This window comes from Phyllobates terribilis, unplaced genomic scaffold (assembly GCF_046119375.1).
Source record: "Phyllobates terribilis strain yellow unplaced genomic scaffold, ASM4611937v1 Scaffold_2__4_contigs__length_985480577, whole genome shotgun sequence".
Lineage (NCBI taxonomy): Eukaryota > Metazoa > Chordata > Amphibia > Anura > Dendrobatidae > Phyllobates > Phyllobates terribilis.
Window position 1 is genome coordinate 361,155,321 of NW_027362762.1, and position 15,402 is coordinate 361,170,722.

General features: G+C 40.2%; 1 protein-coding gene across 3 annotated transcripts in view; it reads right to left on the minus strand.

Moving 5' to 3' along the window:
* FRMPD4 (FERM and PDZ domain containing 4) overlaps positions 1-14,374 on the minus strand; it is a 773,166-nt gene extending 758,792 nt beyond the window's left edge. For 2 of the 3 annotated variants that reach the window (XM_073664699.1, XM_073664698.1), the window contains exon 1: positions 13,951-14,369. In XM_073664699.1, coding sequence (XP_073520800.1) covers positions 13,951-13,991 — 41 coding nt within the window. In that variant the 5' untranslated portion in view covers positions 13,992-14,369. Of the gene's footprint in view, positions 1-13,950 lie in introns of all 3 variants that reach the window. The other variant, XM_073664701.1, reaches the window with a different exon arrangement.
* Between the last annotated feature and the right edge of the window lie 1,028 nt (positions 14,375-15,402).

Here is a 15,402-nt window from a genome sequence, read left to right on the forward strand (position 1 = left end):
AGATGGACTAATAGAGAAAGTCCCACACACTGCTAGAAGGCCAAATATTTTTTCAGAGCTAGATGCAGATAAAAATTATATTCAATTTGCAACCTGATGGAGGTCAGTATAGATGGACTAATAGAGACAGTCCCACACACTGCTAGAAGGCCAAATATTTTTTCAGAGCTAGATGCAGATAAAAATTATATTCAATTTGCAACCTGATGGAGGTCAGTATAGATGGACTAATAGAACAAGTCCCACACACAGCTAGAAGCCCAAATATTTTTTCAGAGGTACTGTAGATGCAGATAAAAATTATTTTTAATTTGCAACCTGATGGAGGTCAGTATACATGGACTAATAGAGAAAGTCCCACACACTGCTAGAAGGCCAAATATTTTTTCAGAGCTAGATGCAGAAAAAAATTATATTCAGTTTGCAACCTGATGGAGGTCAGTATAGATGGACTAATAGAGAAAGTCCCACACACTGCTCGAAGGCCACATATTTTTTCAGAGGTAGATGCAGAAAAAAATATATTCAGTTTGCAACCTGATGGAGGTCTGTATAGATGGATTAATAGAACAAGTCCCACACACAGCTAGAAGCCCAATATTTTTTCAGAGGTAGATGCAGAAAAAAATATATTCAGTTTGCAACCTGATGGAGGTCAGTATAGATGGACTAATACAACAAGTCCCACACGCAGCTAGAAGCCCAATATTTTTTCAGAGGTAGATGCAGAAAAAAATATATTCAGTTTTCAACCTGATGGAGGTCTGTATAGATGGATTAATAGAACAAGTCCCACACACAGCTAGAAGCCCAGTATTTTTTCAGAGGTAGATGCAGAAAAAAATATATTCAGTTTGCAACCTGATGGAGGTCAGTATAGATGGACTAATACAACAAGTCCCACACACAGCTAGAAGCCCAATATTTTTTCAGAGGTAGATGCAGAAAAAAATATATTCAGTTTGCAACCTGATGGAGGTCTGTATAGATGGATTAATAGAACAAGTCCCACACACAGCTAGAAGCCCAATATTTTTTCAGAGGTAGATGTAGAAAATAATATATTCAGTTTGCAACCTGATGGAGGTCAGTATAGATGGACTAATACAACAAGTCCCACACACAGCTAGAAGCCCAATATTTTTTCAGAGCTAGATGCAGAAAAAAATTATATTCAATATGCAACCTGATGGAGGTCAGTATAGATGGACTAATAAAATGATGCTATGCCCAAAAGATTTTACTTCACTAGGTGCAGTAAAAAAATTGGTATTCTATACACAGGTGGTATATCTTGCAACACAGATAGGCTACTCCACTGACTAACACACTCTGCAATAGGCCAAAAAGGATTAGCTTTGCTAGATTCAGCCAAATGCTGTGAAGAAAAACTTGCACAGCACTGGCACAGACCTGCCTGGCAAAAACTGATAGGAACTGATGTAACCTAGTCCTGAAAAGGACTCCAATTACAATTAGTCTTTACTCCCACAATCTATCTATTTAAGAGCACAGACCTGCCTGATAAAAGTCGTAGGAAATGCTGTAACCTAGTCCTTAAAAGGACTGCAATCACAACTATTCCCTACTCCCAAGCTATCTGTAGATTTGTGCGAAAATTGGCTTGAAATTAACAAGGTATAGCGCACACAGCAACAGCAGTGCCGTCTAACATGCAGCTGCAGCAGTGAGAAAATGGTGGCGACGGGGAAAATGGCTTGGTCTTATAGGGCAAGGACATGTGACATACACTGCCAATGACACATGCCCTTGCTTGTGTGAAAAAAAGCACTTCGCTCCGTGTGTGCGCTGCTGATAGGCTGACAGATTGCACCTCCCCACTGTAAATGCGGGAAAGAGAAAAAAAAAATGGAGATCTTCATTGTTCCTGCAGAGATCCATCCCCTGCCCCTCCCCCCACCCCGCTGTACACTCAAACTGCGTATTAACATTAATTTTCATCATTACTGAGAAAAAATCCAGTTATGATTTTGGTGCACGAACAGTTATCGAACATAACCTCGAACAGCCGAATTTTTCTCAAATTGTTCGTGTTCGCCGAACGGCTCGAACACCGCCCAAAACAGCTCGAATTTGAGATTGGCGAACAGTTCGAGTAGAACAACGCTCATCTCTACTAATAAAATGGGGCAGTACGAGAAGGCCCTTGTTGCGGAATTAGTGAAATAATTCCCATCTGAAAACGCTGGTGGCAGAGGTCACAGTTTGTTGGACAATCAAGGAGTACAGACGAGAGAGCCACAAATGCAATCCAGCAGAGGCAGGGGAACACTGTCAAAGTTTTGGGACAGTTTTCTCAGACCCTCCCATCGCACAGGTCCTGAGCCGGTGGGTACTCTCACAAGGAGTGCAAAGTTTTGGAAGATGGTGAGAGAGTACCTTGCCAACTGTTCCAACGTCCTCCGTGATTCCTCTGTGCCTTATAATTATTGGGTATCCAAGCTGGACACGTGGCATGAACTGGCTCTTTACGCCTTGGAGGTCCTGGCCTGCCCTGCCGCTAGCATTTTGTCAGAGCCAGTTTTTAGTTAGTTCTTTTTTTGGAACTTCTAACCCTATTCCCATGCACCTCTGTCTTCACACCCAGACATGGTTATACGCCTCCTGATTTTTTCTATTTGCTCTTGTCCTCCTCCTTCTCCGCATCCTCATCCTTCACCACCATATCACCAGCATATGTATTATATCAACATATCTACATCTCTCGCAAGGGACATTGGAATTCCTTCAAATTTTTGGCAGCCGTTGCTTCACTGCATAGGCAAACACTATGGGAGACCCACTTCCTAATAATGGGAACATTGTTTTTAGGAGGCTCTCTGACCTCTACGTCTCTTGCAAGGGGCATTGGAGTGCCTCTAAATTTAAATTTATTTATAAAATAACGTAAAAAAAAAAACATTAGGATCTTTCTTTAGTATAAAAACCAGAGTCGCCAATGTAACCTCAATGTAATCACATTGTTCAGCTCCTGCACCTCCTCCTCCAGTTCGGCCTCCATCTCCGAAAGATCACATCAGTCACAAGCTGAAAGCACTGCAGCGCTGCCTTGGCCAAGCTGGAACAGGCTGTGCTGAAGATAACATGCTTAATGCTTAGGTGACAAACCGCCCACCGCTGCAGAGTTGTTGAAAGATGTAACTCAGCAGCCTGATCTGTGGCTCTCACCGCTGAACATACAGCCAGGCATGGTCATGTGTGACAATGGGCGGAACCTGGTGACAGAGAAATGACAGCCAGAGTAGATATGGTTTCCCAAAAGTCAGTCCTTTCACCGAGCTAAAAAAATGGCTGTGGTGAAATACAACTCACTGACAAGCTGTGAACTGGCTCCGTACCATCTATGGCCACATTCAATTGTCCACGTGTAAGTGCATTGGGGAGGGCACGAGTAATGTTGTGGGACCCGTGCTTGTGGAAGGAGGAGACGACACCGGGAGCAATAGTGGCGGCTGGGGATCGAGTATAGACACCCGGCCGCCGCCATGAGGTTGTGGACAGTTTCCGCCTCCCCGAGCCTAAAAGGCCACATTTCAATTGCAAGCAGCTTTAGAGGACTTCCTGGGAGAAATGACAGCTGGAGTAGATATGGTTTATCAAGTCCTTTCACCAAGCTAAAAAATATGGCTGTGGTGAAATACAGCTCTCAGAAAAAATGCTGTGGACTGGCTCTGTACCGTCCCTGGCCACATTCACTTTTCCACGTGTTTGTGGTTAGGCGGTCCTTTCCAGTAAGTGCACTGAGGAGGGCTTGGGTCATGTTGTGGGACCCATGCTTGTGGAAGGCGGAGACAACACCGGGAGAAATAGTGGCGGCTGGGGACCGAGTATGGACACCTGGCCGCCGCTGCCATGAAGTTGTGGACAGCTTCCGCCTCCACGAGCCTAAAAGGCAACATTTCAAGTGCAAGCAGTTGTCAAAAATTTGGCAGTATAGTATTGCAGCCTGTGGGTGGGTGGATGACTGGCTGCATACTTGCGCTTGCATTCCAAGGAATGGGGTAGGGACAACAGAATGCTGCGCTGGGACAAGGATGTGGACGGTGATTGTTGCAAGTCTGCAATGACAGGTTCATGGCGGTAGGCATCTTCGCATGCGCCAAGGATCGCTTATGATGGGCACACTTTTAGGCAGTGACCTGGGAGTCAGAGATGCTTCCAGGGGTCTTCCCCATGCTGTTCCCATGTTTTTTCAGCACTGTATGCATGTGTCTGATGATGTACCACACACCACATGGCCAGATAAGGTTGTAAAATGTTAAAATTACATTTCCCAGTGAATTCATTTGTCTTGGTTGAAAGCAATGCAAAAGTGCAAAAACGCATCAAAAACGCTACGTGTGAATATAGCCCAAGGTGTGGAGGAGCATTTTTGTTTTTGGTTATTTATTTTGCCTTATATGCAAGTCATTACCCTGGAAAGGATGTTCCTTAACATATTTCCCAGGAAAATCCATTTTGGTTTTGTTTTTGCATGTTTAATTGTGAGCCCGTAAAAGTGGCGTGTTACCTCTGACAACGTTGTTGACAGCAGTGATCTGGGAGTCAGAAATGCTTCCAGGGGTCTTTCCCATGCTGTTTCCATGTTATTTGAACACTGTTCCCGTCGATTTGGGCAATTATTAGGCCCTCTGCAGACCGCCGGAGGGAGCCGCCTGAAAAATGCTTGAGTTTCCCACAGACTTACATTGGGCTCGTTACTCAAACCAAGCACTCGAGCATTCCAATTTGCTTGACCCGAGCAACGAGTACCTGAGCATTTTCGTGCTCGCTCATCACTAATGATGTTCTAAGCAACTATTCATAAAAATGACGATATCCTAATACATGTTTAAAGCTCATAAAAAAAAAGAAATATTTGGAAGTTTTCATGCATTTAATACAGTGGTAAAGCTTTTTGGATAATAATTTGTGGAACCTTTTAGTAGTACAGAACGCTAAAACTAAATGTTTCAGACTACTCATCTGTTATTAATAGAACAAGTGTGAGACTTTATATACATCCAGCAGCTTGAGAAAATAAATATTTTCAAATACTGTGCACAAAGTACAGTTTTAAAATGATTCTACTTTATTAATAAAGGCAAACACTGCAAAAACAGTTAATCAACATGGTGCTATAAATTCCCACCATGTCTATTTGGCTCTTCAAAGTCACTACACCACTATCTTTAATGGTCCGACTCCTCAACTTTCACATTGCCGAGAATGTGCAGCATATCTATTGCCAAGACCGTCTCAAGTTCAATGGGGGCAAATGCAGTTCTAGTCTAAGTCCAAATAGATTAAGATCACACATCTGACCTGACATCTGATCACACATCTGACCCTTTTAACATGTATTCATAGAAATGGGAATTTCCATGTTGCAACATCAATCCTATCACACAGTCTTGTCTTGGATTCTGAGGAAGGGTAATTTTCCTAGGCCTAGATACTCTAGGGGGTCACAAAATGAGTATAACTTTCTGACTTATTTAAGATCCTCTTTGTTCCATCTATCAATGTGTTGGAGACTTTTCTCAGCCACTGTTCCTACTTCTGGTGCATTTTGCAGAGCTGGATGGGGCCTGATAGCACTTCAGCACTTGTAGCAGAACTTTTTGCACATGGGATCTAAGCCACTTTGCCCAGTTTTCCTGGCACCAATTCCTTATAACCCCTTCATCCAAGCTTCTACACATGGCAGTGATTCACTGTACCATGATATTTACCCTTTTGTCAGCATCAGATTTTGCATTGGGTTATGCTGTTGTTGGCTTCCTTTTCCTCCTGACTAGAAGCCAGAAAAATCCATTTTCAAACCAAGGACTTTGCAGTATTTGCCATGACTGCCATAGCCCACTGAACATACATCAGTGGGCTATCTGTTTTCCATACACCAGCAGCACATTATTGACCCAACTGATTATAACATGATTTTTCTGTATCATTTTACTGGAAAAAATAGGACAATATGACATATATTTATATTTGGTCCTGCATTTTGGGCGGAGATTCCAACACACATATTGTCACGGGTATGTCAGATGTGACAGACAGTCGCCCTGCAGTTGGTTGCAGGAGAACTCTTCATTTGGCATTACAGACACCTTCTTAGATCTGTCTCACTGTAGGACCCAGCGGCTACCCCCCTCTGGCTAATTGACACCCAAGCTTGGGTGTTTAAATACTTCCTGTTTGCTATAGAGATGTGCCGGTGATATTCACGTGACCCTTGTGAAGGCTTGGAGCTGTTGCAGTCTGCTTACTTCCTCTTTGGTGCTAAGAGGCCGTGTGTGTAATCTCTCTGAAGTCAGCTCAAGCTAAGTTACTTCCACCTTGTCTGTCCATAAGACAGGGTGTTATCAGATCAGATTAGGAGGTCTCCACCCCCTCTTTCCTTAGTGTCTGGGCTCTCTTCCCCTCATCCCTTCGTGTTGTACTTTGTCTTTCCAACACTGTGCGTGACACATATGAACAAAGCCTAATTTAATGATAATTTTTTTGTAGAACTCATGCTTTCCTTCACACAGTTATAGAAAAAGCGATACATCTCTGGCTGTCTGCAGCCACCGCTAGGCGGAGCTTTGGAGCTTCTGAACTTACACATTAGTTATAAAATAATCCTGAAAAAGTAACTTTAGAATTTAACCGTATGGGCCTGTGGGAGGATTCAGGTGAATTGGTGATTTGTAACAATTTTATCAGTAGCGATTATTAGAATAGGCTAATTAATCATCTAATTTCTTTTGTAATAATTTATTTTTTTTACAAACACTATGGATAAATGTGCCTAGTGTTTTATGGAGTGTAGATGTAACTAAAACATCCATGTCAAGTTATCTGACCCATCGTTCATTTTATTTAAAAATCTAAAATGGAAATTAATTTCTGCGCAATGGCTTAATATTTCTTACTGTGCTCATTAAAAGAAAAAACATAAATACCACAAATGTACTGAGGGACAAAATATACACTTAGCATAAAGATATTCCATGTTATTTGCACACGGGCCTAAAAGGCCCCAGGTATGTGAAAAAGTAGATTTTTATGGTCATGTGTTCTAGGGTTAAGAGATAAAAGTTTTTGCACAACTACAGTATAGCCATAAAAGAGCTGTTATTAGTTCTTTAAGAAGTTTGTAAAAACCTCTCTGTCAAGTTCCTTCAAAAACTGTGCGCAAATTTACCTAGTAGAATTGATGCTTTGATGCTGTTTTGAAGGCAAAGGGTGGACACACCAAATATTGATTTGATTTAAATTTTACTTTTGTTTATTCACTTTATATTTTGTTAATTGACAAAAGTAAACTAGAAAACACTTCTATTTTTGAAAACTATACTTTGCAGCACTGTATAGATAACTCCCTAATGACGACGCTTTAGTGTTCTCTTTACCCTCCGTTGCCACTGGATCTGTCTTGCAGTAGTTCTAATACTGTCAATTGACCATGCTCAGATGCACCTAATGACCCTGTCTAAGAAAACATCAGAACCAAGGCACAGCTATACAACATGGGAAATCCTACTAATACCAATTGCATTTGTACCTCATTACCCTGCTTAATTTATGAAAAACAGATGCAAAAACCTATGATCCTGTATAATAAAACATACCTAGACCCCCTCATGGCTTCCTTATTTTCCTGACAGCCATGTTGTGGAACATCTCAGTTAAGCTATGCTCAGCTCTGTTAGTCATGTATGGAAGAGCATGCTCTGAAGATCACCATGAATCAACAATAAAATGGAGCTCATAAATAATAATGAACATTGATAAAATAGTTGAAACAATAATTACATTCAAAGCTACCAATGGGTGCCTCATCCATATACAGTATATTACAATTTTGAGATCTAGCTATCTCTATCAGGTAGCACACGGGAGATACTTGTTGCATCTTGTTGGCTGGTAGTCTGCATAGATCCAGGGACCAGTTGGTATATACAAATAGTTCAAGACTTGTGTTGAGCGAGTATGTTCTGTTCCGAGTATGCTCGGGCCGAGCTCCGAGTATTTACAGCTGCTCGGTGATGTGTTTGAATCGCTCCCGTGTGCATTATTTGCAACTGTTTGACAGCTTTATTACATGCGACGAATGTGTAAGAAATAGACATTCCTCACATGTATTAAAACTGTCAAACAGTCGCAAATCGAGCATACTCGGCGAAAGGGTTAACAGAACATACTCGCTCAACACGATTCAAGACCCTTGCTTTTTCAGATTTCATTTTTTTCATCCGGGAATCATAAAATATAGATTTATATATATGAATTGAACTATATGCTATTTAATATATTTTATACTAGCGCTCAGTAATACAATTTTCTTTATGGCTAAGATCCTCAAAAATTACTACGTAATTAGTGTTGACAACTAGATAAACACTCATGATGGACTCCACACCTTTCCATCCTTGCTATTCAGTATCTTCGAAGAGCTCAAAATTTAGACAAGAATTTAAGATCAAACCGAGCAGTCCTGCCGATGTCCAGTGTATCTTGACTAAATTATACAAAATAGCTAAATATTATGTGAATATAAATATTATAACGGACCAATTACTTACTTGGGACTGACCCTTACAGTTTATATTGGAGTTAGATATAATTATAGAGAACATAAATTGTTTATCTGGCTGTTTACAGTGGGGGAAATAAGTATTTGATCCCTTGCTGTTTTTGTAAGTTTGCCCACTGACAAAGACATGAACAGTCTATAATTTTAAGGTTAGGTTAATTTTAACATTGAGAGATAGAATATCCCCAAAAAATCAAGAAAATCACATTGTATAAATTTAATTATTTTTTTTGCATTTTGCAGTGAGAAATAAGTATTTGATCCCCTACAAACCATTATGAGTTATGGCTCCAACAGACCAGTTAGATGCTCCTAATCAACTCGTTACCTGCATTAAAGACAGCTTTCTTACATAGTTACCTGTATAAAAGACTCCTGTCTACAGACTCAATTAATCAGTCAGACTCTAACCTCTACAACATGGGCAAGACCAAAGAGCTTTCTAATGGTGTCAGGGACAAGATCATAGACCTGCACAGAACTGGAATGGGCTACAAAGCCATAAGTAAGACGCTGGGTGATAAGGAGACAACTGTTAGTGCAATAGAAAGAAAATGGAAGAAATACAAAATGACTGTCAATCGACATTGATCTGGGGCACCATGCAAAATCTCACCTCGCGGGGTATCCTTGATCATGAAGAAGGTGAGAGATCAGCCTAAAACTACACGGGGGCAACTTGTTAATGATTTCAAGGCAACTGGGACCACAGTCACCAAGAAAACCATTGGTAACACATTACGCCTTAAAGGTTTAAAATCCTGCAGTGCCTGCAAGGTCCCCCTGCTCAAGAAGGCACATGTGCAGGCCCATCTGAAGTTTGCCAGTGAACACCTGGATGATTCTGTGAGTTATTGGGAGAAGATGCTATGGTCAGTTGAAGAAAAAATTGAGCTCTTTGGCGTTAACTCAACTCGCCGTGTTTGGAGGAAGAAGAAGGATGAGTACAACCCTAAGAACATCATCCCAACCGTGAAGCATGGAGGGGGAAACATTATACTTTGGGGGTGCTTTTCTGCAAAGGGGACATGATGACTACACCATACTGAAGGGAAGATGGATGGGGTCATTTTGGCCAACAGCCTCCTTCCCTCAATAAGAGCATTGAAGATGGGTCATGGCTGGGTCTTCCATCAAGACAATGACCTAAAACATACAGCAAAGGCAACAAAGAAGTGGCTCAAAAAAAAGCACAGTAAGGTCATGGAGTGACCTAGCCAGTCTCCAGACATTAATCCCATAGAAAATTTATGTAGGGAGTTGAATCTCCGAGTTGCCAAGTGACAGCCTTAAAATCTTAATGATTTAGAGATGATCTGCAAAAAGGAGTGGACCAAAATTCCTCCCGACATGTGCGCAAACCTCATCATCAACTACAAGCAACGTCTGACTGCTGTGCTTGCCAACAAGGGTTTTGCCACCAAGTATTAAGTGTTGTTTGCCAGAGGGATCAAATACTTATTTCTCACTGCAAAACGCAAAAAAAATTATCTAATTTATACAATGTGATTTTCTTGATTTTTTTGGGATATTATATCTCTTAATGTTAAAATTAACCTACCCTTAAAATTATAGACTGTTCATGTCTTTATCGGTGGGCAAACTTACACAAACAGCAAGGGATCAAATACTTATTTCCCTCACTGTATATAGCTATGTAGTGCTAAGATGCATTTAGAGTTCCACTGGTTGTCATTTGAAATAGTCAGCAAGCTTGAAATCATACCCAACCCTAACAGCTTAGATAAGTTTCTAAAATACAATGGAAAAGTTAGTGTACATCAGTGCACTGTATAGTGTCCCATATAAATATTGCCCTGCCATAAATGTAAACCATTACATTCACACTTAACAAGCAGAGAATATCAGGAAATTCCAGCTGAGTTATGAATGCAACACTAAACTCTAATACATGCTGTAATGTTGGATCTACACAAGAAACGTACGGCAACATATTTTGGCAGTGATAAAAGGCACTTAATGTAAATGCCTGATTGTTTAGTTATATACCTGTCAAAGTTCCATTTGTACAAATTTCTTAGATGTCCTTGACCCAAAACCATTCACGAATCTCATCTTTTGACAAAGAAAAGTTGGCTTTTATAGATAATGCAAAATTCTATATGTTTAGGTCAATATATTTGTAGTGTAAATAATCTTTGATGAGGAACCTCGGGTTGTCCCAGTACTCAGCATCACTTTGATGTTGTTCCAGTGTCTATTTCCTCATCAAGTCTAACAATATTCTTCATCTAGTGCATGTGAATGGGGTTTTTGTAGCCCCCTTTACCTGCCTTAAAGAAAACCCAAGCAAATTCTTTTCTGCCATTGTTTCAATGGATTAGCCACATTTACTGCACTTCAACGGCACATCCATAGAAGAAATGTAGGTTCTGCCTCTTAAAAAATATGTGTTAGACTTGCAACAGGTAATTGTTGGACATGTGATTTTAGAATAAGGGCTCACTGACCTGAGTGTATAACATGGCTGAGCATTATCTGATGTTTTATCGTAAAGCACTTGGACCAATATGGGGCGGTGCAGACCTGCAGTTTTCTCTACAGGTGGTCTGTGGAAAAAAATCACATCATGCTGCGAATGGCTCCGGAGTTCAGATCACATGCACCCATACAAGTTTATGGGTGCGTGTGAAACACTGGACTGCACTCGGATAACATCCCAGTGCAGTTTGATTACCTCGGACACAGAGAATGAAGAAAATAAGATCTCCATTTTCTCCACACCTGTTCTCCGATTCTCACATGCAAGAGAATCGGATCACGCTAAGATGACACTTGGCTTAAACTCTAACAGAGTTTGAATATAGTGTCAATAGCATAATCGAGGCGATTCTCTTGCATGAGAGAATCACTCTTGTGACCCTGGCATTAGGCTGGCCATACACATTAGATGGAAGTTGACCGAATGATGCTTTGGCTAATCATTCAACGAACAGCCATCTCAGCTGACTGTCCCATGCACAGGAGCCCTCATTCAATCAACAGTCCGACATTGGACATGCGCAATCTAGATCTCTCCTGACCATCAGTCAGCCAGTGACCCAATACACATTACATTATCAGAAGACATTAGTCTAATGTTTATAGGTGACTTTATTACTGTTAGCAGGACTGCTATAAAAAACTGGAATTAAAATATCCTAGCTTTGCAAATATGAAATATGTTTTTCAGACCTAGGACTTTCCAGCAGTTAATCCTAGTTTAGAAAAAGTACTAAGATTTAACACACTTGCCCCTTTCAATGCTCTACAAAGTTAAGTTTACGTAATTTCCACAAATGTCAATTTTTATTCTAGCAAAGCATGAGGACAATTACAATGTTTCTATTGTAAATTAGAATTTCACAAAGAAATGACTGTTCCAACATTCTGTCTGAAATAAATAATTTTCTTGGCCTAACTTCTAAAAGTTATGGAGAAGCATTCTATGGAGACTTTCTTAGCAAATGTATGGTCATGGTGTTTTGTTAATGTACAGAGTGTTTGTTGATGATCAGATATGGAGAAAAGAGGGCAATTACTATCTGCACTACTGGAATTGGAAGCCATTCTTCATAAATGTTGTGATCAGAGCTAAATCCTTTAGGAAGATTATCCACGTAGAAATCAGGAAATCCTGCAACTAAAGCACTTTTATTCCCCACATGTCAGAACATCATCATTATGGCAGTTTTCTTGACAGCAAATCTTAAGTTTTCTTCTGGAGTTGTGCATAGCCTCAGATGATGACTTCAATTAGTGTCCTTTTAATAACTGTTTGCAACACTGTCAAAATCATGTTTCACTAGACACTGAAGAGTGAACTACACAGACCTACAATCTTTGCATACAAGTAATTAAAAGCATTTCCCATGGAGAGTGATTAAGCTCTTATTTTATCCTTTAAGGTTCTTTATAAGACTGTCATGCTGTTTAGAAAATATCTGCAAAGGAATTGAAAAAGAATATATTCTTGCCTTTTAATATAACATATTCTCTAGTTGAATAACTATTGCAGATTAGCAAAAGCGTAGTAAAGGAAAACATTTAACAGACTTACAACTAATAGATTTCAAATGCTTAGTACATAAAATAATCAAAAGTTCATATCATGTGACATCAAATTGTTTTATTACTAATATTTTTACTAAATATTTAAATGACCTTGCCAAAAGTTCCACTAAATAACTGTACATTGTGGCAATATTATAGGTATAAGATACTTAGAAACATATTGTACTAAGTAAACGTATACCATAGATCCGATGAATACATTGGTTCTTTGTCAATAGCACTTAAGCTGATGGTGTGCTGAGTTAGTATTACCTGGGTCCCATTACGAATACTGGACGATTTAGGAAAAGTGTGGACAATATGAAAACTACTCTAATTTATTTTCCAACCTCTATGATTCCAGCACCAAGATTTTCTAATATTAATGATAGTCATGAGCAAAAGTTATGTTAGATCACTGGTTAAAAGTACCGTGGTCATAAAGAAGGAAGTTTCTAACTGGACGCTAGCACACGTAATTACACTATAAAAATAAGTAGGCCAGTACGGTTTATTCTTCATGAATTACCTTGTAGCAACTGTTGCAAAAGAAGACTTTAAGAAAAGATGTTTCTTGTAGAGGCAGAGCAGCAAACAAGAAGAATTCTCTGCCATATTAATCCTAAGAAATTGATATAAAGACTGTGCCTTTCCAACGAGCTATCATCTAACCTTAACTACATAGATGTTTGCCATATTGATCAAGGCCTGAACAAGTATCGAGTGAAGTAATTTCTCTACGTTACATCAGCTTACATAGTAAGTGTAGTTATCAAGCTATCTATATATTATACATCTATTTTCTATCTGATTATGCTTTATTTATCAATCATATCAATCTATCAATCATCTATCACAGTATTTCAGAATATTCTGTAGGTTATATGTACTAACGCAACATATTTTATATTCATAGCAGTTAGCAACCAGTGGTATAGCACAGTCTGATCTCTGGACATGTCCATTGTTAAAAGCATTGTAAAGAAATCCCCCAGCCCCCCCCACCACCACCCAGAGTGAAGATGCTAGACATAACGTGGCTAGCTTCCATATAACATCATATAGTGATTGTTTTCACAGTAACAAGGGTCACAGAAACGCAACAATCAAATGCACAGGAAATAGGTCACGTAAATGAGATGACAACTTTGATCTGTTGTAAATCTAAGAGCTGGATGGTTGCAATGGTAGTCCTGTGACTGCAGATTGCATGCCTTTGCTTGCACCCCCTCCCCCTCTCGCTCTTTAAGGAGGTACAGTAGCACCGGTCACACATGCTCCCCATCCATACAATGTGACAGAGGTAAACTTACCTGGATAGCTTAGCAATCTTTGCAAAGCCAAACACATCCATGCATGCAGTCGTGCTCTTTTCTCCCCTTCCTTCAGGCAAGCAACATCCTGCTGTTGCAAATCACAGGTTTGACAAATACTGGATGTCTTCTACATCAGAATGCAGCACAGTATCATCCTAGGTCTGCAGTTTGGGAATGAATCACTCAGAAAGAGCATTGATTCTATTTTTGCATCCAGCCAATATGACTGTTCAGAAATGTCAATATGACAGTATCTAGTCTTCAGGCTCCTGGCTGCATGTCTAATGTACAGTGTGCTATTCTACATTGCTCAGCCTGGCTCCATGTAGCTCTTTTAAGCATCTTTGCTGTGCTTTCTTCACTGAAGACTGCTGATCCCAGGCAGTGAAAGAGAAACGAAAGGGGAGGAGGTAGGAGCAGCCAGTGTGCATGCAGTGAAGCAGCACAGAGAAGAAGGAGAGCTTCAGAGATGCAGTAAATCACCCCTGCCTCTGCATAATGCTCACACTATTACCTTCTGCTCTACAAGCCCCCTGACATCACTAGACAGCCTTACTCTTCGCTAGTACCCGACCGTTGCCTACCTGTATGAGGCCATTGGTAGTTCACCCAATGCTCTGTAAATCAGAACAGTCTTCCTTAAAAGTCAGCATGCCAGATACATGGTCTTGTCTAGAAATAAAAAGGTCAAAAGTAACAGGCAACAATACGGAATCAAGCATGGTGTCAAGTGTGAGCATTAACATAGGTAGAACATGAAGGAGGCTTTCTCAGGTCCTAGCAACCCTCAATGAAAAAGTATGCATAGATTTGTACAGAGAAGTAAATGGAGGACTTCCTGTCTGCAGCAACTCTACTTTACGTAATATTTTTGAGATTCTGGAATTAGTTAGGTCTGAAAGTAAGTATGGCTGATTCACATATTGGAGAAGAGCTGTCTGAGCTTTTTTCTCCTAATACACTCATTTAAGCAAAACACCATTTACACATCTAAAGAGGAGCCAGCCTAAACCTATATGATATCATGGATACACATAACCATTAAAAGCCTTAGAGGGGTAAACTCATTATGTAGCTTCAGGAGCGCACTGCCCTCGGCTCCCCTGGCTTCCTGCTTTAGACAGGAGTGGTCCTGAATATGGACATTGCAAACCATTGATATGGTAACACCACTGATCTGAACTATGCTCTCTCCCAAGTTGGTGGCACAGACAGCTTTGCCTCTGTACCATGGGAGAAGCACAGTGTGACAACATATACAGTATATGGATGTCACTTTGACAATATTAAGACCGTGTTTGTGTTAAAGTGCTTGAAAAGTGTTTAATATCATCCTAGGAGACCTCAGAGTATTATACATGTGTTTTCACGGCAATTGGAGGCTTTACTGATTTTGCAAATGGATTCGTTGCAAATCAAATTTGTTGTGAAAAATGTAACAATGTTGGC